General features: G+C 41.1%; 1 protein-coding gene across 1 annotated transcript in view; it reads right to left on the bottom strand.

Moving 5' to 3' along the window:
- The window catches only part of ADARB1 (adenosine deaminase, RNA-specific, B1), a 58,598-nt gene that overhangs the window by 7,250 nt on the left and 25,540 nt on the right, over window positions 1–25,808 (bottom strand). The window contains exons 4-8 of the mRNA XM_009891391.1: window positions 18,794–18,908; window positions 15,889–16,057; window positions 15,232–15,380; window positions 14,476–14,644; window positions 4,201–4,382 (exon numbers count right to left, since the gene is read on the bottom strand). Coding sequence (XP_009889693.1) covers window positions 4,201–4,382; window positions 14,476–14,644; window positions 15,232–15,380; window positions 15,889–16,057; window positions 18,794–18,908 — 784 coding nt within the window. The remainder of the gene's footprint in view (window positions 1–4,200; window positions 4,383–14,475; window positions 14,645–15,231; window positions 15,381–15,888; window positions 16,058–18,793; window positions 18,909–25,808) is intronic.

Here is a 25,808-nt window from a genome sequence, read left to right as displayed (position 1 = left end):
AACCTCACATCAAAAACCATGCAAGTTCTCCAGGATGAAAGGTGGCTAATGCGACTCCATTTTTTAAGGAGTTCAGAGGTGTGCCAGGGTGTGCCATGTTTATTTACCAGTCAATAAACATGACATCTGCAGCATGAAGGCTGCAGGCTGAGTATGAGCCAGCAGTGTGCCCCGGTGGCCAATAAGGCCAATAGCATCCTGGCCTGTATCAGGAACTCAAGCTCTGTGCAGACCTGGAAAATGTGTATGTGGAAAAAAAATGAGGCAAATAAGATTGTTGATGATACTACATTATTTAAGAAGGTAAATAAATAACTTCAGAGTAGCAGAAAAAAAGCTCACAACATTGAGTAACTGGGCAATAAAAAGGCAGATGAAATTCTTCACAGATATTAGGTAAGACATATGAGGAAAAAACAAAGCAATTTTGCATAAGGAGTACTGGACTTGGAGCTGGATATTAGCTTTCAGGAATATTCAGTTCTACCAAAAGGTCAGGTCAATGATCAACAGCAATCAAAGGAAGCAAAATGAATGTTTGAAATTTTTACTGAAGGATCATGGAACTGAACAGAATATCATCATGCCACCACATAAATCAGTACTGCTGCCTTGAGTATCAGGTGCTGCTCTGGTCTCACTAGCTCAAAAACTTGATTGTAAAATGGAAGGGATAATCCTTACGTGGAAGGGTCTCCATGCAAGGATCAATAAGTAGACTAAGACTTTTCAGCTTGCAAAAAGCAGGACTTATGTAGGAATATCGCAGAGGTATAGAAAACTGAGCACCATGACACAACTGCTTATAGCCTATATCATACATGGCACTGAGGAGCATCTAATTAAATAAGCAGAAAGGAAATTCCATTGCACAAATCTTTGCAGGTCCTACAGCCCTCCTACTAAAGGAGGCTGCGGATGGTAAAAAGTTTAAACCAGTTCAAGAAAAAACCCCAGGAGTTCATGAATGAAAGACCCATTAAGAATTTCTAAACACAAAGACTCTGAATACCTGACTCTGGATGTCCCTGATCGGCAGACTACTGCTGCAGTTCTCTGGAGGTATCTGCAGAGGCTTACTGTTTCCTTCTACTTTTCACTGCTTAACCACCTGTGGCGAAGAGTACTGGGCTAGACAGATCATACTTTAAGATCTTGGTCTTACCTAAGACAGTTCTTATGCTGGTGACAAGACAATCAGCAGATGTGACACTGCTCCAGGATGTTTCACCCAAGACCTGAAAAAATACCTGTCAGCAGCCCCACAAGGAATGGGTCAAAACCACCAATAATGTAATTTCTGACCATACTCTGGTAAAAGGCGGGAAGCTCTAGAGAAACTAAATCATAAGAAACTATCAACTGACTGGACATCAAAACAGGGAAGACTTCACCTGTTAAATATTATAATCACAACTAAGAAAAAAGGCATTGTCCACAAAAGCAGGCACTACTGCAGGATTCGGAGACAGCTGAGTAGTCATCACAGAAAGGAGAGAAAATCAGGGCACAGCCTGTCATCTGCTTTGTGGTCATAGATCCAGTGGATGCCATTAGGCCAGGTCCTTGGGGCTGGGGCATCTGAGCACACCTACCAGCAACAGGAACCATAAGGACAGATGATTGCTGAAATTTGGTTCACACTAGTTGCCTCCAGTGAATAAGAGCCTGTCATTTATATGTATTGGGCTCACTTATATTTAATAACTTCTGCTTCCAAGGATTTTCAAGAGCTGATTCTCTGAATGGAGTATTTGCTGAGCTCTGCCACCCTACTTCCACCCTGGGTTAACACCTTCATGCTCACCTCCCACAATGGCTCCAAAAAGAGTCTGTGAAGATTACCCTGCAGACTAGCACTTTGTTACTGGCTGATTTATACAATCACCCTCATTCTACTTGATTGAGAAATCGATCCCTTTTCAGATTATTTTAGAAAGTCACAAGACCCAAACCTGTCTTCTCTTTAAGTGAGCTGCCCGATTCTCAGTGAGAGCTCATGTGCCCTCAGTGCTGTGGTGCTCAAGGCATCCCGAAAGGCTGGGTCCTGCAACCAAGGCTTCCAAGAGTCAGCATGGAGAGGGAGTTTTCTACCAACATATGGATTTCCCACATTCCCTAGCTGAAAACTAGCTACTCTGATATGCATGTTCACATTTATCTTGCTGGCAAAAGGAGGTATAAGTAGAAAATCTCCTATGAGGAAAGAAAGATGATGAAAAGACAATTTTTAGCAGTAGATAACAACTCAGTCTAACTTTGACTTAATGCAATTGTCCCTGCAGAGATAAAACTTGTTTTATGAGAGAAGAAAAAAAAACCAGTTTTTAAAGTACTTTCTCAGCTTAACAGGTGAGACAGTGGGGAAAGACAGCTATTTCTCTTTTAGTTCATCCCTCCGGTAGAAATAAGTTACCATCACAGTTCTGTGTGTGGTACGAGGAGGAACGTAGAAGTGGGGACAGGTATTTCTGCACTGCTTATTCCAGGCAAGAATACACACTAAAAATGTGTGAATCAAAGAGCAGATAGGTAGCTACACAAATGCCCCAGCTGAATCCAACAGTATAAGTCAGAAGAGTAGCTTTCAATACTGAACCAGTAGAAGAAATCAATCAACAAAATTCTCTGGCCAATCTCCCAAACAAGTTTCCCAAACATTTCTGAGATATGGATTTTCATGAAAACTCAAGAGCTGAGAACATTTCTGAACTCTCTCTACTGCTCAGTAAGTCCCATCTGAACTGTTTAAATAGATGGTGCTATTTCATGGCTAATAGGTGATATCAATATTGCAGAAAGATGATTTTTAAGAAGACAAGGTACTATTATATGGTGTTAAAAGGATAACAACTCCTCCTACCCCACCCCAAACCTGCTGTTTTGAAGAACTGATAAAAATTCCCAAAAATCAGGCAGATACAGTCCATACATCAGGCACTCTGCCCACATAATTTAATATTTGGTACTGTGAGTGCTGTAACTGTTACTTACTTGCTAAAGTAAGAAAAAATACATTTGTTAACATTTTAATATGTCCTAGTTCAGGGAATCCTTATTAATTATCTTTCTAATCTAAAGAAATGCTGGTTGTTCAGTAGGCTCTTTTTCCCGCTTCTTCCCTAAATCGATTGTAAAAATTCATGTCAAACTTTAAACATGCCTTAAAATACTGAGCGCTTTTTTTTTTCCTGGAAAATAAACAGACGCATGCCAAAAGGCAAGCTCTACAGAACAAAGCAATGCACACAATGAAAGGGAGGATAAGGGGTTTCAGTTTTAAAGCTTTCACAGCATTACTGTAACTAGCAGTTTTAAAATTTAAGACACTTCAGGACTTTTGTTTGAAAGTCACAGCCTAATTAGAAGTTATGACCAGTTAATTCAAATACCACCATTCCTCTTAGCCTCACTAGAGGCTAGGATCAGCGCAACGCCAAAGAATGGTACTTAAATGTTCAACAGCAGCTGCAGAAGACAATCGCTAACTACACCAGCTGGGGCTTACCATATTGCTGTCTGTCAGATATATTTAATTATCTATTAAAAATATTCCCAACGAATGTGCCACCAGGCTCTGAATGCAGCATTTGTGCATTAAACTACAAAGTGGAAATTAAAATATTAGGATTGTTGTGCCATGCAAACAACTTGGGGGCCATGCTAATTAAAACCAATGCTGCATCCAACAGAAATTGATGGCAAAAAGAAAATACAACTGATGGCAGCTGAGATGTTCTCTCCATCCATTTTTAGTTGGTTATTGATCTAGAAATTGTGAACCAAATGTGTCTATCTTGGCATACTGATTAATGATGTGGCCATTCAACAAATATCTGCAATGGCAAGAGAAGTGACAGTGAGAGCTAACACACTATTTCATGAGTGGAAAGAGGTTTCACTAAGCTTGGGCCTTCAACTTGCCTCACATATTACTAGGGCATGCCCCAGACAGCAATTATGTGAAACCACATCTAAAGGTTCATACCCCAGTTCTTTCCACCTTTTAACTCATGAAGGGTCCTTGCTATGGTATTTCTGACTGGGTATCTATATTAGGTTCAGACCATAACTTCTCTGTTGTAACCAGAAAGCAGTTTACTCACAGTACATAATTTGCAAGGTTCTGAGAACTGCAAAATCACATTGCTACTGGAACAGACTTAGTTACCGGCACGGCCTTCTCCATTAGATACTTGCCACTAAGTAAAGGTCTGTTGAGTGTATAAAGAGGTGGTAGATCTTCTATCTCTGCTATCCTCTGGTATACGGCTCTGGATAGATGATCCCCATGATATAAACTCCCCAAGATGATGCTAGAGAAGTAAATTGGCTCCACAAAGAGGCTAAGTAAGGCTCCTTGAATACCCAATACGTTCCACCTAAGAAGGAGGGAAAAAAAAAACAAAAAAAACAAAAAAAACACTTTCTTTTTAATGGAACAAGTAACATCTGCCAAATATAATAGCAGTCAATCACAATGGACCAGACTTTCAACCCTTTCTCTTGACCAGCACATGACTATGGTAGCATAGCTAAGACACTTGCCAGAATTTCCTAGATCAGCTTATGGGATGCTCAACGAAATCCTGAATAAGATGATGTATAACAACAGGTCTACTGTCAGCATCCACTTCAGAAGCAGACTCCGTAACTTTACTTCCCCACTAACATGTCTGGTGATGCATTTTCCAGAACCCTAATGCCAGAGATGGACTGGGGAAAGCCAAACTGTGAGATCCTCAGTCAGAAACAGTAGCTGATGCCTCCAAAAGACACCTGGCAAGAACGCAAGAAGGATTCTGTCTGCAAGACCTCAGCACTTCATCAGCAAGTGAAAGCTTGTCCTTGTCACCCTAGCCAAAGTGTCCACATCCTGCTGCCAGAAAGGACGTAAGTAGTTGCTTGCAATATCCATGAGTAGGGAGCAAATTGAATCTGAAAACTGAAAATACACAAAGAGTGCATATACTCTTTGCTCACTTTAGCTGCTTCATAGACTCCAAACATAAATCCCTGTCTGCACCAGTGTGACCTACACTGGATCAGGTCTGGTGGCAGGGATATAGCATGCATAGGAGCAAAATACTGAAGTTTTTTTTTTGTAGCTGTGTTCATTTGATCAAGCTCTGACTCTCAATCTGGATATAACAGTCATACAAATTACTTTTTAAAACCTCAAAGTCCCCTGCAGAGTATTTTCACTGTCCTTTTCTCTGAGGTACACCTGCAAACAGCTTAGCACTATTAAAATAGTACAGCTCAACACACAGACACAACCAGCAGGAAGTTTCTTTTAGTGCTCAAATAAAACAGATGAGCACAATGCAAGCTCTTGTGCTCATATAGAATGGTAGTCCTCATTGAAAGGCCCATCCTAAACTGGGTTGCAAGGTTCCCCTAGGAAAACAGGGAACTCTGATGTTGCTAACAGTGTTTCTTGCAGCTCGCGCTGGGATAGCATAGCTACATATCATCGTCCATTCAGGCTAGAAACTATATAGCACAACAGCTTCACTACTGCAAAAACTGAACTACACATTGGCTACACGACTTACAAAATGTTTTTAAAAAGGATAAAACAAAAATTGCAATCCAAGGAAACAATTTGTGTGCATACTTTTACCAAGGATGAAAATGGAGGCAATGTGCATTAGTTTACTCACCTGTCATTAAAAAGGCTGGCCCTAATGAATGAGTAAAAATACTGTGCTAATAAAAGATAAGGCATATTTTACATTGAATAAGGTGTATTTTGTATAACACTGAAAATGCAATCAGCAACGAAATGACAGAGTAAAGATATGAAGTGAAAATTATTGCTTCCTAGGGCCTAGGTGCCTTTTTAAGGACCTTAACATGAATAGAATTTTGTAAACACAGAGGCATTTCAAGTGCCGAATGAATCACAATAGTATTTTCTTGTTATTTGCGGTATTTACCTACATCAAGCATGGAGAATCATATGGACTGCTACAAACACAGATAATACTATGCAAAGAATTCAAGACTAAGCATCGCAAACTGGGGTCTTACAATTGTATCCAAAACATACAGATACGAAATCCAAGTTTCCTTCAGTGAGGCACATCACATTTTACTTTTCATGAACAGTACTTGAGTGACTGACATCCAAAACAAGGCCAAAGCACTCCTCTGGCAAGCCCTAGCTCCCTAAATAAAACCTTTTCCAGACCCTTTTCCTTGCTTCAGCCTTCAGTATTTCCAGAGCTTGTGTTTTGTTGCTTCTTCCCACACTTGGTGACCTTTTCTGGCACAGAAAACGAAAGCTGAAGTTTGTCTTGCTCAACTTCATTTGATTAAACTAAGAGGAGCATGAACACCTGAGCAAGCTTCTGCAAGTTGAACTGTATGAACTAGTACTACATAAGCTACTCTGTGACTGCCCACATGCCTGCTGTTTTGCTGGGGTGTGCTGCATCACATTTACCACTGTCATACATGAGCACTGGATTTGGAGCAGCTGGCTTGCTGCAAGGACAAGGTTTGCAGAAACCATTCATACAACCAAAGCCTCAAGCTCTTAATATTGATTAGGCAGGGTTGGATAGTGGTTAGGTTTATAAACTAGCTTTAAATTTCAATTGTTATAATAAAAGAACATATACGTATTTATAGAAACATATACTTGTATCAGAAACTGGCAGTAGCGCAGAGATAAACATGAAACCCAAATGAAGTTCTGCAGATTGTAACAGAGTCTAAAGGAAGGATGGCACAGAGACTTTCTTGTTGTTCCTTTTTTATACTGTACTTCTTTATCTCAAACAGTAAGTTCTCACTTCCTTTAGTGTGTACACTAAAACCAACCTTTATAGATATAAACTGAGAAGAAGCTACACCAATACCACACAGCAGTTTTCAAAAGGCCACAAGCATTAGCTCCTGAAAAAGTAAAACTGCCTCATCCTTCCAGTTTATAGGCACGAATTGTCAGTACAAATGCCAACAAATCCTGTCAATCTAGTACTAAAGTTAACTGAAACCACAACTTCTTTTGAAGTTAATGGGCCAAATTCTGCATTTCACTATAAACTGTGCAGAGCAGAAACAGCAAAATTTATTACAGAAAAGTTTATTAGTCAGTGTTGCCTTTCCAGTGAAACAATTAAGCAAAGGATTTTTTCTTCACATTAAAAATAGTATCAGAAAAGGGTTAAGTAACTGAAGGGACTTTAATTTAGCTTGCAAATTCAAACCTTCCAAGGATGTAGTTTATAACACAGAAATTAACCTTTCCACACTGCAGTAGAGCAGACATCAACCCTGGCTGCAGCTCAGTATTTGTTCAGGAGCATTTGATGGCTCAAAACAGTGATAACAGAAGATAACTCTCCCACCGTTAATTCAAATTCAGCAGTTTAAATCTCTCCTGCACTGGCCATGGGCAAAAATGCAGCGCTTCCACGTAAAATGAACTGATCTCAGGTCCTGTCTTACCAGGTAGATCACAGAGCAGACTGGACTCATGCAGTTTCTTTTCTCACCATTAAAGCAGGAAAATGGCAACAGAGAAAAGCACTAAAGCACAAGCATAAGCAGAATGCAGGAATGCCACATCATGTCAACGGCGATACCAAAATGCCTAAAGTACAGCGCGTAGACAAGAGATTTGCCAAAGGGGAAGAAAACCTCAGCAGGCAGGGATACAACCTCCAATGTAAAACTCACTGGAAAAATCTGAAAGACTTGTCTTAGCTGAGCATAAAACCAGTGCCTCTTGTGACAGTATTTTACATATTCTGTGAGTGTTCTAGTTTTAAGTTACTACAAGAATTTTCTTTCACAACCTTTACAAAACTTCAAAATAAAACTGACAGTTAAAATACAAGCTTTTATATTGATATAAAGCATGAGCCACAGGATTTAGGTCCAGACTGCCTGCACTTACATACAGTTGCCTTAATTTGAGCTGGGGGTCTAGATCTCATTACAGTTACTGGTTATTTACTCAGCAGCTGAGTAAGACCATGGTTGTTGGGGTGAACAGCTCTCCATCAACCAGTCGGCCATCTAATGCCTGGGAAATTGGGGCACCTGGTGTGGATAGGGACACCTGCAGCCAAATGCCAGCTGTGTGTTCAGTAGCCTGCAATACTCCTTCAACTCCAACTCTGCAGTTCTGCAAGCGAGCAAGGAAAGGCAACCTGACATGATGCCAGAAAGTTCAAACAAAGCCGTAATTACTGATCCTGAACTGGCCTTTTGCTTCAGTGCTGCCTTTTGTGAGACAGAAGATCATTCAGAGTCACCAAGCACTTCAGTTCACTCTCTACCAGGGCTCATTGAGGTGATACTTAAGCCTACCCTGTTTGACAAGGCAACAGACTTTCTAAAGCTTTTCTAGCAATAATTAGAAAAGTACTTAAGCATGAGAAGGGAAACAAAAGCTGCAAATCAAAACCATAGCTCTCCTTTTTCCTCGGACAGGCCAGCCAACACACCCCAATGGCCCTTATGAGCACTGGGATTAGGAAATTCCCTGTTCCCATCACTACACATGTGAGCTACTGCTGCTTTTCTGGCACAAGGAAAAAGAAACTATAACTTTATCTGCCACTGAGCAGCCCCAAACAGTTAAAAACGTAAGAAGGATGACAGTCAAATGATGATGTAATCTGCTGCTGCTATAAAGTGTGAGGCTGCACCCCATCATCTCCCCAGTGCCAAGCCTGACTGAAGAGGACTCTGCCTATCACCACCTTGATCCTCCTCAGCCTGCTAATTTCATTGCTTGTACAGCTCTCTCCATAAAGTCAGATCAGTGACATGAGTCAAGTGTGTTTTTTTAAAAAACAAACAAACCAACCAACCCCTGGCGTCATATTTTGAAGAGGCAGTTCTCTAGTTCAGTTTACAGCATAGCTTCACAAAAACTGCAGGACCACTGCCGAGAGACAGAGATGCAGCACACAGGAGGGATGCAGCACTTGGGCATGGGTGCTGGGAGTCTCCTTAAAACACTTTCTCTATCAGACAATACACTATCAAAAGCACACTCCCAAACCCATCTGAAATTTAGCTTGCTTTTAGAAAGTAAATAGGCACTGGACAAATGATGCTTTTTCCTGCACAGAATCTTACTGATATCAGCGGGGCCACTCTGCTGAGTAAAATGATGCAAGATGGAGCAAACTGTGTGAGAAGCAACAAATTACATCTGGTCTGACATATAACACGTATTCTTTTAGTAATCTCCTATTATTTCTCTCTAAACTCCTGATTATTTCATATAGTCATATATTCAGTGTTTGCTATGAGGAAGAAATAATGCATAGTTACATACAGCTCTCTTATTTGGTATCAGGTTTATTATTTTGTTGAGCAATTTCCATCAAAGTTGTGCCAGCAGATCATCTTTTTTGATGAAGTTTTTTCTTATATAAAAACTCTGCTTTACATTGAGTATTTTTGTTTAGCCTTAAAGATTCAGCTGTCTGAAAAATTTCAGGTGCAAACCAAAAACTACTTCAATGCAGAAACTCTGCTGAGATGTCTCCCTGGGAGTATAGCTTGGGGTGCCTTGTATCCCCACTTAGCTACAAAAGATCAAATTTTCCCTGTCACCAAGATTTTGCCATGTGCTCTACCATGTCTATGAAGTAATCTTGTGCCTGAGCAGCTAGAGAAAGGCTCTTTCAAATCACTACATCTCACCACCTTTACAGACTATACCCCAATGATGGCCTTTGTAAATTTGTGCACATGAATTGTGTTCAACTCCTGATTATTTACAGAGGATACTCTGTGTGTAGTGTGATCACCTGAGGTTTTATAGACGAGCACCACATTGGGGATATCTGAATTCTACGAATTTATCATACTCACTGATTTCCTTATTCTATATTCACTACTTAGATCCTATTGATAACAAGCTGGAGGATGGATGCACTTTCTCAACGTTTTTGCTGTTCTCAATCACACTATATTAAAAAAAGAGGGCACAGAAACAACAGATCAAAGCCAAAACAAGAGCATTCCTCTCTTCCTTGCTACATTGTCACATTTCTGCTTTAGACTACCCTATGCTCAGAGGCAAGGCAGTGGATTTCTAAAAGGTCTATCGATTTCTTCGTGACATACAGGTGATTTCGCAATTCTCGATACCCGAAAAAGTAAGTAAAAATAAACTCTGCCACAACCCTTTCACAGTGCGCTAGTGCACCTCTTGCCAAAAAAAAAAGGTTGAAAATACATGCTTTAGGTAAAAACTCTCCTCTAAGCTTTCCAAGCCCAAACTGCATAGAAATTCTGCAGTATTTTAGAGAAAAAATAGAAATGAGGTGAGTCTAACAGCAGTAAGCAATAAAGCTTGATGTTAATATCAAACATCTTAGTATCACTATATTTTAAGCAGATAGCAGTATGGAAGAGCTGAGTCACTACACACTGTATCTACAATGGTGTGCAATATCCTTGCAAAGGAAAATTATTTGGTAGGCATTTTGTTTATGACAAGCTTTTACTTGCAACCGATGGTAAGGGAAAGAAGATGTCAACGTGTCAGTTGTCAGACTATCCCCAGAAAGAATTTGCCTCCTGACATGCATCTCCTGCACTCCTTCATGACAGAGGCGTGCAGCTCAGACGGCAGCTGTCTCAGGGAGTAATCCCAAAGGCATGCTTGGCTTACCAAGCCAACAAGATTTCAAGGTCTTTTGAATTGCGTCGTTAACCAAGAGCTCTCCATGACCACTGTGCCCCCAAGATGTGGGGCATCTTGCTTCTTACCACGAAGACGCTGGAAGCCACAAACCCAGGGGCTCCTGCTAGGTCTGAACAGAAAGCACTTGTGTTTGCAGTAGCTGTGCCCATGGGTTTTCCTGCATGTTTCTGGTTTCCAAGACTGCTGTGATTAGCCTGCTAAGTTTGAGGCCAGCAGCATCCCCAGGGACGCTTGCTGAGCCCTGTGAGGGCCTTCACCTCTGTAGCTCGGTGACAAGCATTTGTCTGTCTGCAACCACGTTCACTGTGGTTCATCATCCATGTGCAGGGATGCTTCTGCTGCTCAACTTTCAACTCAGACCTGCACTAGGCAGGTCATTATCTGCCTGCTGTGGACACCCATCTAGCTGGACTTTACTCTCATCACCTGGCAGAACAAATAGGCAGAGCTGACTTCATTCAGCTAACCACAATCTGGTTTCTTTTCTGATATTAAATCTGATTTCTCTTTGTTCCTTAAGAGAGAATCTCTATGACCAGCCCATGCCTTTTATGAGCCACAGCATAAACAGGCAGCAACATCTTTACATGAAGTGGAGTCAGAGCTTCTTTTATATCAAGTGGCCCAGTCAACAACCCATACTACAAATCAGTAAGTGCAACTCCACGGTCTTTCACACTAGCACTTCTTGCAAACATCTTTTTATTTATTCTGAGGTCAGATTTGCAATTACAGACAAGAGGATCTGTTCTCCCTTGTAGCTGGGAACCATGCAGCTCTGAGATGTCCCAGCTTTTCTAGTGTTGCCTGGATTTGCTGGACACCCGTGAGCCTGGGTCAAGACTCAAGTCACTGGTTTGAGAGGTTACATGATGCTACATCTGGTTATTTAGATGCTACATCTTGGGTAGTGGTTTCCTACCACTTTCCCCCATTTTTTTTACCTAGGTGTCACACAGCCATCACATCAGCCACTGTTACTTGGGTAAAAAACTGGTGAGAAGAACTGCTCTTGCTATTGCTGTTCAGAAGTCACACCAGGTCCACCATGGAGCTTGCCACTTAGAAATAACTCTCAAACTCGAAGACAGCTGGGTAGGCACGGACATAGCTGCAGAACATGCAGCTTTCAGTAAGCATGCCTAAGATTTTAAGATGTGTTTGTGCAACTTCATCAGTCCCAGAAAACTAGGTGGTGGGGTCAAGATGATGAAGCCTTTGGGGAAATAAAGAGAAAGATTGAGTTACAAACATCTATTCAGGCTTCCCACTCTGAATAAGCACAAAATGAGGCCAGTGCATGGGACAGGATGTTCTTTCACACAAAAGATTATCAGAAATAATTTTTCCCTTCCTTAGAGTAGAATGACTTCCCCTTTACGAACTTGACCTAATATTCAAGCATTTCTCAATTCCTACAGCCTTCCTAGCAATAACACAGGATGGAAAAAAAAAATTTCCTCTTCTCAGCAAGACATTAGCCACAACTGGAATGTTTCACGAGAAATTAAGTAATTATTTGAAGCCAAAAAACTTAAAGTGAATGTGGGCAGAAAAACACATCAAAGGAGAATGATATATAAGATCATAAAATATACATAATACAGTACCATGGAACAAGGTTACAATACATTTAAAAAAAATGCACGTATATTAATGTCCCAAAACAGTTACTCTGATCAAGATACTTCCCTGACACCATATTGCAGAGCCACCAGGCACTAACACACCAGGATAATCCTGTTCTAATGCTTCTGACCCAAACGGGATTACACTCATGGCCTTTCCATGTTCCTCAAAATTTTTCTTGGATGTTCCTACCTGGCTCAGGAGGGTTATAGACAGCACACTGCAACAAAGCACTCAGAGGCTGGACATAACAGCTTGGATTATACATATAACCCACACAGACGAGGCTGTTCAGATACAAATTTTCCTGCCTGTGCAATCTTGCATCCTGAATGCCTTTTCCATATCTTTTCCAGACTGGGATTGTGAACCTCTGGAAAAGCTCAGTGGGAATTCACAAGGCTCAGGCATACTGGAGGACTGACTGGCGGACACTACAGAGCAATGCATTCTTTCAAAAGTAAATGGACAAACCATGGTCATAAGTGTCAGGGAAATGTAAAAAAAAGAAAAGAAAAAAAAGAATACGAAAATTTGGGCCTCCTTACCCGTCATACAGTCTTTGTGCTGTGTCAAGGGGTTCTATTTGCTTCCTTCACTGGCACAAACAAAATTATTCCCATTAGCCCCAAGGAGAGGTGACAGCTAGCTACGCAAGCGAGAGATGGATTCTGTTCTGTATCACACAAAATCAACAAAATAGTCAAATGTGTTCTAGCTCAACAACTGTCTTCATTTTTTTTATTTGCACTAACAGCAATGATGACGTGATAGAAGTCAAATGAATGTAACACGATTACCATGTCAGGTGACTGGGAGAAGTCCCTGGCATGAAGCTGGTAAATTTATTTGGTGAATTTTATTGAAAATATAAAAGAAATTGTAATGTCAATTTTGTAGAATTACCTTTCAACATCCCACTGTCCTAGCTTCTGAAAGGCCCTATACATTTATGTTAGGGGGATTTAAATGAAAGTAAAATGTCTTCCTTCAGTAGAGATGGTGATTACTTGAGACAAGACTGGACGAACAAAGCAATTACATAACACTCCTCCCATATATTTCAGTTGGCATACGCAGTTCACAAGAATAGTTCCAACTTAATACACTTAATAAATTTTGAATCAGACTAACTGTAACTTGACAAAACAGCAGAGCTATTTTAATTAAAATAACTAAAATACCATCAGCTGAAAAACTTGGAACTTCTTGTCTATTTTGCAAGAACACAGATGCTGCAAACACACAGACTCTTTTAAAAAAAAATTACGTTGCAATTCTCCCGTACTTCTGATACTTGTTAAAGGATACCACTGCTACGTTTTTTTAGGGCATAATCATTTGTCCTTTTAAGATTTTGAGAAAAAAAATCTTTTAATCTTTGTAAAAACATGCAGCAAAGAAGGAATCAGACAAAATACAAATAAAAACACTAGTATTGGAAACAAAATTTTTAATTGCAGTAAAAATATTTAAGCTGAAGTTAAAATAATTTTAAAGTTAAAAAATAAAAGTGCCCATGAATTAAGATTTTTTTTTTTAGTCAGAACACTTTTTCCCTTTATAAAATAATAGAAATCTAAATCTATCCATGGAACATGTATGTATCTTTCGTATCATAGAATCACAGACTGGGTTGGATTTGAAGGGACTTTTAAAGATCATCAAGTCCGACCTCCCTGCCGTGAGCAGGGACACCCTTCACTAGGTTCAGGTTGCTCAAAGCCCTATCCAACCTGACTTTGAACATTTCCAATAATGGGGCAAGACATATATCATCAGAGGAAGTTATCCAAATGCAACTAACACAATATATTTATTACACTGTTTTGCTAATGCTATACTACTTTAGGGGGAAAAAAAGGCAATTCTCTGCTATTTCCCAGTGATATAAATACAAAACAAATCTGTCATGACTTGAAGTGGCTGGAATGATAGATGATTTCACCTTGCCTCTAAAGCCAGCAGAAAGTCTGACACCAATTGCAGGTGAAGAATCAGAGCTTTATCGCTGGAATTACAGCCACTCCCACGCTACATCTAAGCAATGAAATACGCCAATCAATCACCTGCACATTCACTGCAGTTATCACACAACCCTCCTTTCTTGTTCAGCAATAAAAAGCAACAGCAGAGAAACAAACCATTCAATATCTCACCTCGCTATCTTGTCACTGCAGGACATGGTGAGTAGCCTTTCTCCTTGCAATACGCCATCCCATGTCTGGATAGTGGTAGTAGAGCGCACAGGGATGGTCCCTTCCCCAGATTCTATTTTTGTCCGTAGCTGTCCTCTTGCTTTGCGGTTTGGATGCCTGTCGCCTTGATCTAAATGACAAAAATTGCTTACAATCAGCTGACAAGCATTCTCAGTGTTTTACATATAGCATTACAATAAGAAGAGCTGATTACAGGTATTTGTCTGCATAACTGCTGGCTTGCATTACAATTTCTATTGCTTCTTGCAAATTAGCAAACATGTCTCACAAATACTGTCTTCTAAAACACACTTGCAACTAAACCAAGTTTTCCAAGCCATACACAGCAGGTAGCTCTCCCATTCTGTTCTGAGCATTACAGCATTACAATGAAGTTAGTGGACAGATCAAGAAAGGGGCAGGCAGACAACCACTGTTAAAAGACAGAAGAAATAATGTTAGTTCTGTACAAATACTGTACAGAAGCTGACCCACTGGCTTATCTTGGCTAGTATTCAGCCTCTTCAATACCACGTGGTGGGTCACTCTATACTTAACTACCATACAAGAGGAACAGCTCAGATTTTTTTTTGAGTGATCTTTGTCTAACACCCATCTACACTAAAAGGAAAGACGACACCTAAATTTTAACTGTGCCACTTGTATATGCTCAAAGAATACTTTAAATTCCTTTGCTTGAGTAGGGTGCTGTCATACCCTCTTGTGCTGCTTCGTGCGGTGAGAAAATCCTAGCATCGCCACAAGGAGATGTGCTGATATAGAGATGAAACTGCACATTCTCCTTCAGCTTAAACCCTCCTCGCTCCGATTTGATAAAAATGGATTTTTGTTGATCTTCTTTATTGCTGAAACAGAGAATAAAGCTACAGTCAAAACTGACATTAACACATAAACAACCATAACCTGGGCAGTCTTAACAGGCATTAAAAACAAACACAGGATGTCTGGAAATTTTACAGTTCAAATCTAACAGTTATTAAAAATAGCAAAAGACCACCAAGACAAGAAACAGAGAGCCCTTGACATCCCCAGATGAAGTCAAGAGCTTTCAGGCACTTACCAGCAAATGAAATATCACCACCCTTTAGCCCACTTGAGATTATTTAGATTTACATGTTTAGAGTTTACAAAATGATTCCCAATTATTTTTTTCTGTCCTCCCCTCTCATGACTGACACCTAACTGAATACATGTTCTGTTAAAGTCAAACTTTAGCGCAAAGGGCCCGAGTTCTCAATTAAACATCCTAATGCAACAGGACAAGTGTTTCACATTAAAATAATTAAGACGTTTTACACAGACACCTTTTCAGCTTTGTGTGATCAGCTCATCTTCCGTTTCCCTCCAGCTCACCTTAGATAAAGCTCAAGTTGTGTATATAGAAATTTAAGCAGGCACCGTCGAGATATAATTTCTGCATGACAATCGTTTAATGCAAGACCACGATCACTCATATATTCACCGTTGATACATTTTGTTCCTGTAGAAACACTTATTACCAGGGCATCTTTTACATCCGTACCTGCAAAACAAAATTTCATGAGGAAGATGCAATTAAAATCACAAATAATCTAGCAAGTGATCTTCCTGCAGAACCCAAACAAGGCTCCTTTTTTTCTTCTTCTTTAAAAAAAAAATCTTTATTCTTCTGATACTTTCTTTAAAGCAAAAGCTTCACTAAGCCATACCGCTCCTGTACCAGTATGGTCTATGGTTCTTGGGAGTTCTTCACGCTGGAGTTCACACAAGTTAGAAATTGAAAACCTGCAGGGAAAAATTGCTGCTTCAGGAAGAGTTATTAAAGCCTGAGCTGTAAACCCAGTGTTTTTATCCTGAGCCCCAGGGAGCCAGCTAGCTTCCAGCATGTACCTTCTGGCCACCTATGCAGATATTCACAGCAACTTTAGAAATCTGAAAGGCACTGATTTATTAGAACAGCAACATGTTATGGAAGGATATTAAAGGAACAACACGAAAGGTAAGACTAGGGAATGAAGACGTTTAAATGCTTAAACTACTGTAAAGCTTATTAGCAGTGTAACACTTCTAGAAGTGCAGTTCTTGGTATTAAATAATGCCATACAATAGAATTAAAAATATTTTGGGTATTTTCTACGCAGAGAAATGTGTGTCTTTATCACACACACAAAAAAGGGTCAGCTGCATGAAGAATTCAGAAAGACAGGTCAAAATGTTACATCCCTCTAGCAAAACACTCAAAGGAAAAAGCTCCAACAAGACATGCTAATTCCTCTGAAGCTCTCGAGGCCTCACCAGCAGAGATAGAAAGCAGCCAGGCCCTGCCAAATGCCTTCTGCTGTCTGTCTCCCATAGAACAGTTATTGCGGTACGAAAAAGCAGAAAAAACACTTTCAATGCACCCCAAGCACCTAGAGTTGAGGATCCTCCCATAATCACCTGGCTGCATGACAGCAGTGCTGATCTAAGGGGCATAGATAGTAATTAGCCAGGGAATCGGTAACTGAGTAATTAAAAAGGTAATTGAGATGTGGGCTGTTTGAGGTCTCACTCCTGATGAAATATACGGCCCTAAAAAACCTGCGCCCAGCTGCTCCCTCCTGCCCATGAGGCTGAAGGAGAAGCCCATGGAAGAGAAGCAGGGAGCCGCTTCACTATACAACACAAGGCTGTGCAATGGGGTCATCTGATTCCAGGGGTTCCCCAGACACTTATCTATGCAAAGATGGTTTCTAATTCTGTGTAAAGCGATTTTTTCAGTTAATCAAAACGTATTCACATGTTAATTAAGCCTTAATTCTTTGGTCATGTGGCTCTTCTGGGAATTGTGGACACAAGACTTGAATTACAATAAAAACTTGTTAAATACCACAAAATATATTAAATAAAACTACAGCACGTTCCTCACAGTGCTTTGCATGTGGGGCTAACACAGTGCTGGTACAACACCAGTGTTTTGGCCGTTGCTGAGCAGTGCTTGAGGACTGTCAAGGCTTTCTCTCCAAACATCCCAAAGGCCAGTGTGCTGGTGGTCGGCAAGAGACTGGGAGGGGACACAGCTGGGACAGCTGAGCCACAGTGACCAAGGGATATCCATAAGTGTTGTGCTCAGCAATAAGAGCTCAGGGAAAGGAAGAGACCCACGAGTCTTCTTTCCCTCCTTCCACCTTCTCCCCATGCCCCAGGAGACAGCAGCAAGTGAGAGGCTGGGTGGGTGTTTGACTGCTGGCCAGGGTCAGCCACCACAGATGTCTTGTGACAGAGTTTGGGCCACATTATCCCCCTGTCACATTCACCTGTCCCTAGAGCATGCAGTGATCATCTATGCTAACCAGCACCCTCAGACCTCGGCAATGAAAGGTCTGATCTGTGGAGGCGGCCCTTACAAACATCCCCACAGGAGGAAAGGGTTGGCCTTGCCCAAATCACCAAAGGAACCTACTCCGCAGTCTGAAGGACCAAGAAAAATGCCCATGGCACCTGCTGCATGAATACCACTTAGAAGAAACATAGCTATACATTTATCACCAATACCTGTCTGACTCATACAAATAATTGGGGACTTTTCATGACAAGCCCAAAATGAATGTCCCATCAAGGGTTCAGATGGCTTGAAGACCAAGACAAATCTTAGCCAGAGAAAAATTCAGCAGCACTGTGGATGCAGATCAGCTTAGGGCACAATTTCTCTGTTTTGAGTAATCTGGCAGAGCACAGATCTCGTGCCAGCACTCAGAAAACCACATTACTGCTGTTTGTACATGCACACTAGTATCAGCTGCTAAAACATAATCTGCTCTCTTCGGATATTTTTACTAAAATGATGAAGATGCAAAGCACTAAGAAAAAAGTATAGCAAGAATAAGTCAACAAAGTGGAAAACCTTAAAAACTTGGAAAGCGAGCATAATTTCTTATATAATATGCCAAAAACCCAAGAATGTCATCTATGTGACTGATGTGGTGAAATTTATTTTAGATTTACTTTCAAAAAGTTACACAATTCATTTTAAAAGGTACGTGTATTTTGTAGACCATGAGTTATCTCAGATATCTCAGTTGGGCAGAAGAAAGGAACTCTGTGGAAGCAGAGGTATTTGCAGGTTTACTTTTTCTGTAATTATCTTTAGCCAAGATTTAATTGCTATATTTAGTGCACTTTGAAGAATAAATGGTAAAAATATACTTCAATACTGGTTGACCAAAAAACGATAGTTTCCTAGAATGCAAACAGAGCTTTCGTATTCAAGCAGTTAAAATCGTACTTTTTTTTTCTTTACCTGTTGTCATGACAATTCCAGCAAGGACTTTTCTACGTGCATGTGGAGATGTGAAATTTTCTGTCAAATCACTGAATTTATCTACAACCAAGCGTGCAACAGCATCAGCTAAAACCTGTAGGATCACACAGGAATGCACATTAGAAAATTAAACAAATAATTTAAAATTTACAGCAGAATTAGGTTATAAAGATTTGCACTTCCAAATGATTTGACAATAAATTAAACACGTGGACATTGAGGCATCAGCAAGATGTCAAGGAGGCAGCCGGGTTCCATTTTCAGGCATACTGAACATTCGCAGCTCTTTATAAGTGGAAGCAGAGCTCTGTGTGCTCCACGTCTATTAAAACAAGGTCTGACAGCCCTAAACCAAGCATCAAAATACCTAATGCTCACGATCGTTATGAACATTTGAGACTTAGGAGAACAACTGGATAGACAGATAAATCTATGCTTTTCTGCCCAAACCTCAAAACACATCATTTCAGTATTCTCAACATTGGATCTGACAAGAAGTGCAAAAACCAGACGACTCAAACCGACACGTAAACCTTTTATAACAGTTGAATTAATTATCTAGCTATTACATAAATAAGAATGAATCTGTTTTAAACACTGGTTAAACACTTTCTATCTCTCATTTTTATAAGACATATACAAATTTAGGAACAGAAAATGTAAACGTATAACCCAAAACAAACTATCTCAAAGGAAGGATTTGTCTCTTCCACCTTCAGAAAAACTTGAACAATAACAGTGACAGCCTTGTTGTATCTTCCCAGCAGGGTTAGCAAGCAACGTCAGACAGACTGTAAGGGGGGCTAAATTCTAATTTTAAGGAAAACTTCAATATACCAGTCCTGCTCTTGTTCAAACGATGCTTCAGTTCAACACTGCAGCTAATCTCACCTGCTGTTTTTAAGGCAGCTGGAACTGTAACAGCTACAGGAGATGAGTCAAGATCAAGTTCTTGAATTTTCACCTGAAAAGAAACTGAAAACCAGGGCAATCTATGCAACAGTATTGCTAGCAGAGCTGGTTGTTCCCAAAGGAGTGGCTGAGAAAGGCAAGTTACATGTTGGACGGGGTGATGAGTGGTCCCCAGGCCGGTAGAAGAGACAGGGCAGTCTGTCCTCAGTCATCTCCCACCAGCACCAAAACCAGCAACTGGAGAAGAGGAGCGGACAAGCCCAGGAGGAAACTCAGGTCCCCATCTTGGGGTGCCAGGCATAAGGACGCTTGATCTGGTTGTCTGTGTGTTGGCACCCAGCAGTATCTGAGATGTTCTGGAGCAACCACCTGGCCCACAGGTTGACACACCAGGAGGATACAGCGCCATGCAGATGTCTTAGACACCCAAGAGCATCCAATATGGTGCTAAACACACATGTAAGCAACTACATCAAGCCCAAAAGGACACTTGTGTCTGACAGTCTTCTGCTTACAAACTGTCTTGGGGCTCTTAGTAATGCAGGAAGATCACCACTGTGACCTCTCTAGAGTGCCCAAGGCAAATCAGCTGCGCTGATGGGCAGCAGTATACAGAGCTTGGGGTTACCCACTTGAAACAGTACAAACTCTTGAACACAATAAGTTCTAAAAACAAACTGCCAGGGTCAAAAGAAAAGAAAGAAAATTTTAAAAGGGTTTGAAGACTGCCTGATTCACCACCATTTTCTTAACAATGTTCATGAGAACCAACAGCCTAGAAATAATGTGGAGGAGCTCCTAATGTTAACTTCCTTCTGGAAAAGCTTTAACAGCCAAGGAAGCAATAATTTAAGCTCATGTGTCATGATTTCAGAGATCAACAGCTTTTTCCAGAACCTGACTGGAGAGGACAACCAGCGGCCAGTGGTGATTGAGGACACATTTGCACCAAGTGTTGGTCAATGATTTGCAATTGCACAACTTGTAGAGTCAGAAGACTCTTGACATTGCAAATACAAATTTTCTTAATGCATTTGAACGGACTGCTACTCAGAAACTCTTATCAACAGATTTAGAAATTTTTCAGGAACACAATTTTGCTCAGAGGCTACAAACACGTCTGGTCAGGCACTGATTTTCAAATAAGGTCTTTTTGCTGCTGGACCCCAAATTGTGTTACAATCTGTGATCTGACAGCACCATGACCACACAGCACAAAATCTGCATGTAATCGTGCTAGTATTTACCTAATGCAGAAAGCTAAACTTTAAGGTAAATACACAAAAGAAAAATAATGAGCAACAGTTTTATTATCACCCTGATTTTAGAAATGGAAATTTAATACACAAAAGGCTGCCTTTTGTGTATTAATTATCCCTGTAGCCACATGGGCAGATCACTGCAGGGACAAGAAACAGAGTCCCCATTCCGGTGTTTTATCCATAGGCCCACTGCATGATTATGGATACTGCTTCCCAGCTGCAAGTTTTATACTCTCATTTCTGCAATATATATTTTTTTCTGCTCCACCTTACGTCATGGCATGCTGGACAGGAGAACATGGCTGGCAGCTGACAAGCTACCAGGCAATGTAAAACCATGCTGAACTACATTGATGGAATATACTATTGCAGAACTAGTGAAACAAGCCTTTCCAAATAGGGATGGACCTGATCCACCAAAAGAACAAAGAGAGGCTTCAAGACCTGCCAGAATGGCTCGCCATCCAGGTAATAAACAATACTCCCTAAAAAAAGTGAGTGTGATAACTGGTAACTGGAGGGGTCTTCTCCAACACTGAGCTACACAAAACCACAAAATTTAACACATACCAATGTCCTGGTTTGAGGTAAAACAGGACCAACTTTGTTCAGTAACTTCGCTTCTTAGCTGGGCCTCTTCTAACTACTGAAATTAACCTCTTTGAAGAGAGGTAGAGGGGAGCATCTGTCGGTCCCGTCTGGGCTCCCCCAGGTCCCCAGTAGCTGACTTGGCCTAAACCACAACAACCAGAAATGGTGATTCCAAAATGCTGATCCAAAACTGACTGGTTGCCAAGGCTGAATACAGAGGAATGCTTCTTCCAGGATTAGCAAACACAGGTAACTTGCTACATAGATCCTCAACCTACCCAGTCAAATCAAGGCTGATCTACAGAGGCATGCAATCACCCATTCCCTGGGCAAACCAGGGCTAGCTTGAGGAGGTTCTTGTCAAGAGGTGGGAACAGAAACTTCCAGGCATTTCTGGGAAGAAACCCATAGTCAACTTACTCGCCAGTCTTGCTGACAAAAAGGCTACTTGAACAGCAATTGGGTATGATGCTTGTATACAGGGTGGATACATTAACTTCTTCCAAAAAGATTTTTTTTTTCATGTAATAAACAAAGCAGAGAAAACTGTGGTGTTGGCATATAATCACAGAATCATAGAATGGTTTGCATTGGAAGGGACCTTAAAGATCCAACCCCCCTGCCATGGGTAAGGACATCTTCCACTAGATAAGATTGCTCAAAGCCCCATCCAACCTGGCCTTGAACACCTCCACGGATGGGGCATCCACAACCTCTCTAGGCAACCTGTTCAGTATCTCACTACCCTCAAGTGATAACTTGGTGAGTCCCTCTGGGAAGATGTAAGCTGGCACAGAAGGATGGGATGGGGCTGCATCTCAAACAGCACGGAACTAAGCTGCTGGCAATGAAACCTAAAAACGCTTGAATTAACATGAAGCCAGACACTGGGGAGGACTGATAAGAAGGATGAAGCAGAACTTAAGCAAGACAAAACAACTGCTAGAGATGCGAACAATACAGGAGGAACTGTAGGGGAGAGGGGGAAAAAATCACTGCCAGGAAACAGATATATTAAAGGTTGTTTTATTCTATTTGATACCCAAGCTGCATTACAACAGGTGTGTGGTGAGGAATAAACATTATTAAATGTCTACAGATTCAGTTACTAAGGTTTTGGTCTGTTATAAGAATACTCACCTGATAAATTAGAAGAATCATCCTTTTCTCCCAGGTGTTCTATTACATTAACATAGTTAAGAGTCACTAAGAGTATGGAAGAGATGGGAATAAGGCAGGCTATGAACAAACCACTGCAGTGCCAGGAAAAAGACTTAATGGCCTAAAATAATGTGTTTGCTGTCCCCATCTCAAAACCAAGGACGTGAAGCTGTCTTTGCATCAAGCTCAGGCCACTGACTGGCCTGGATAAGGATCTTTCACTTCTTTTTCTGATTCTATTCCCTTTCATATAAATAAATATTAATTGGAACAGAAATTGAACTCATGTCTCACCTTCCCAGTGAATGCCCTAGCATCTGACACACGGTTTCTCTACCACCGCTCCTGCATTAAATCATTATTCAAGGGTGGGTAATTCAAAAAAGGAAAGACCTAAAATAGCTGACAGTTTGCTCGTCAAGGCATGTGAGTTCAAAGCTATTTTGGGTACGTTGTTCCTTTCTCTGATGAAGTGACAGTGAATTCACTTCTTTTCGACACATGCAGAATGATTTTGGTTAATATATATCTTGCAGCAATGTTGTAGCGGTACCCCCCTGACCAGCCATGTTTCAAAACACTCTGAAGCTGATGAGGTTCAGGTCTGTCTGGATCCAAAGGAAGACCTTGGCAGGCCACAGAGACCACCCCAGATGAATGCTGGTGAGGACCTGTGTGGTGGTACCAAAGGTAGCAGGAGCAGCGGCACTGTGTGAGCTGACAGCATCCAGCTCTCACTGGGGACGTGACCAGAGACCTCCCCATCTTTGTGCTCTCTTTGGACCTCCAGTGATCCTTCTCAAGCACAAATGTTGTCCTTCAGCTTTATTTCTTCCTTTATTTCTACCTTCACAATTTAGGGCTTATGTGAACTTTCACAAGCTGATGAGCAGTGGCAGTGCCCACAGTAGGTAAAATCAAGGTCTACTGTCCCTCCTCTGACAGTGACCAGCACACACAATTCAGAAAAGGTGCAAATATATCTATGCTAATAAAACAGGTTAATTATTTTCTAGTTCTCCAAGGTTTCCTGTATTTATTTAAAGGAACTGCTACCTGCCAGTAGATTCTCTCCCTGCTTATGCAAATGTATCTTTTACATTTCTGCCAATTCCACAGCAATTATTTCAACACATTATTCATTAGTTCCCATTAATTCCCAGAAACACATTCAGTATTATCTTTTTGCTAGGTTTGAAGCTGTTACATTCTCATTCTCCTGTATACACTAAGCAGTCTATCACAATAAACTGCCTAGAGTTTTACAGTACCTCTGCAGCTTTCCTAGATCTCTGATCATTTTCATTCTTAATTTGTGTATCTTTCCTATATTTGAATACGTCTTTTATGGTTTTCTCCCGCCCCAGGTTGAACCAGGATTAACACAGCACTTCAAGTAAAAGCAGCCATTGTAGTACTGGTTCTCACTCCATTCCTTCTGCTTAACGTTTTGTTTCAATGTCTGTCCACAATGATATACAGGATAGACTGAATTTGCAACACAATTAGGTGAATGATTAAAAGTATTCCCTCTAGTGGATTTTTTTAATTTCATCTGCAGCTACACTGCTTATTTGTCTAGTGCAAGCTGCTTTCTGTCACAATAGTCCAGCTTTCACTAATTTAAATAACTCTATTTTTTAAAGTGTATATATTTATAATTCCAATTCTCTAATTTCCACCTCTTTGTATCCTGACTAATTAGCTATCTTTTTAAGTAAACAATTTGAGGAAATCCGGGAAATATCATTATAAACCTTCTATGAAGGTTTTCCTAACAAAGGCCTTCTGTGGCCTAAAGAGGATAGCTCCACCAGCAGGTTCCTACTGTCTGATGAAAACTGTTTCCATCAGTAATGCCACCAGTCTGGACCAGTAAACTTTACTGAAAGTCACCAAGTGCCGTAGCGCACACCCGGATGCATGCCACACATTCAAAATAAACAAGATGAGATGTTTCTTCCTGCAATACATACTTAAACAGTGGAACTTACTGCTACAAGTTGCTGTGGAATCACAGAATGGTCAGGGTTGGAAGACCCCTCTGGAGATCATCTAGCCACCCCCCCTGCCACAGCAGGGTCACCTACAGCAGGTTGCACAGGATGGCATCCAGGTGAGTTTTGAATCTCTCCAGAGTCAGAGACTCCATAACCTCTCTAGGCAGCCTGTTCCAGTGCTCTGCCACCCTCAAAGGAAAGAAGTTCCTCCTCATGTTTAGATGGAAATTCCTATGTTCAAGTTTGTGCCCACTACCTCTTGTCCTGTCACCGGGCACCACTGAAAAAAGAGTGTTCCCATCCCCCTGGCACCCTCCCTTTAAGTATTTATAAGCACTGATAAGATCCCCCCCTCAGCCTTCTTTTCTCTAGACTGACAAGACCCAAGTCCCTCAGCCGTTCCTCATAAGTGGAAGCTAAAAGATTACAGAAGCGCAAGAAAGGGTTGAAATTCATGGGGGGAAACAATAATTCATCAAAGACTCAAATGGAAAGACACCATTTCTGTCTGAGAAAATCCTCAAGGTACAGACTGCTGAAGGTTAGAAGCGCATACTAGCAAAGTACTGCTACCAATATGCCCTTTTCTGAGTTTTTTTCAAGGCATTTGGTACTGGTCTGAGTACTACGTTTAGGGACAGCACCATCCCACCTTTGATAGAGGTGCAATACCCCTCATGACCTTCCTTGGGAAGTATGGAGCATCTAAGGGAAAAGAAAACAAGGAGAGAAAACAAGTGATCTCTGGGACACTTCTCTCTGGGTGGTAGAGATCAAAAAAGAAGAAATATGGAAGTCCAACAGAGCATCCACTGCTCCTGAGATGTCCAAGGATGTCCTTGTCCCATCTCCTGAGATGCACAAGGTGTCGCTCAGAGACAAGACTGGCTCCATGGGTGGACAAGGCCTCAGGCAGCAGCAGCATCCCCTTCAAATCTCCCCACCCCCCACCCCAGTCTCCCAGTGCTAGGGCTGCGGCAGGGATGTGTTACTGGGGATGGGATGATGTGTGAGAAAGGGCTTGTGGCTGGCTCAGCGTGGCTCTTGCTGTGGTCAAGTGCTCAACTA

Source organism: Charadrius vociferus, unplaced genomic scaffold, assembly GCF_000708025.1.
Source record: "Charadrius vociferus isolate BGI_N301 unplaced genomic scaffold, ASM70802v2 scaffold69, whole genome shotgun sequence".
NCBI lineage: Eukaryota > Metazoa > Chordata > Aves > Charadriiformes > Charadriidae > Charadrius > Charadrius vociferus.
Note: the sequence above shows the minus strand (reverse complement) of the source record. Positions and strands in the feature narration are given on the sequence as shown.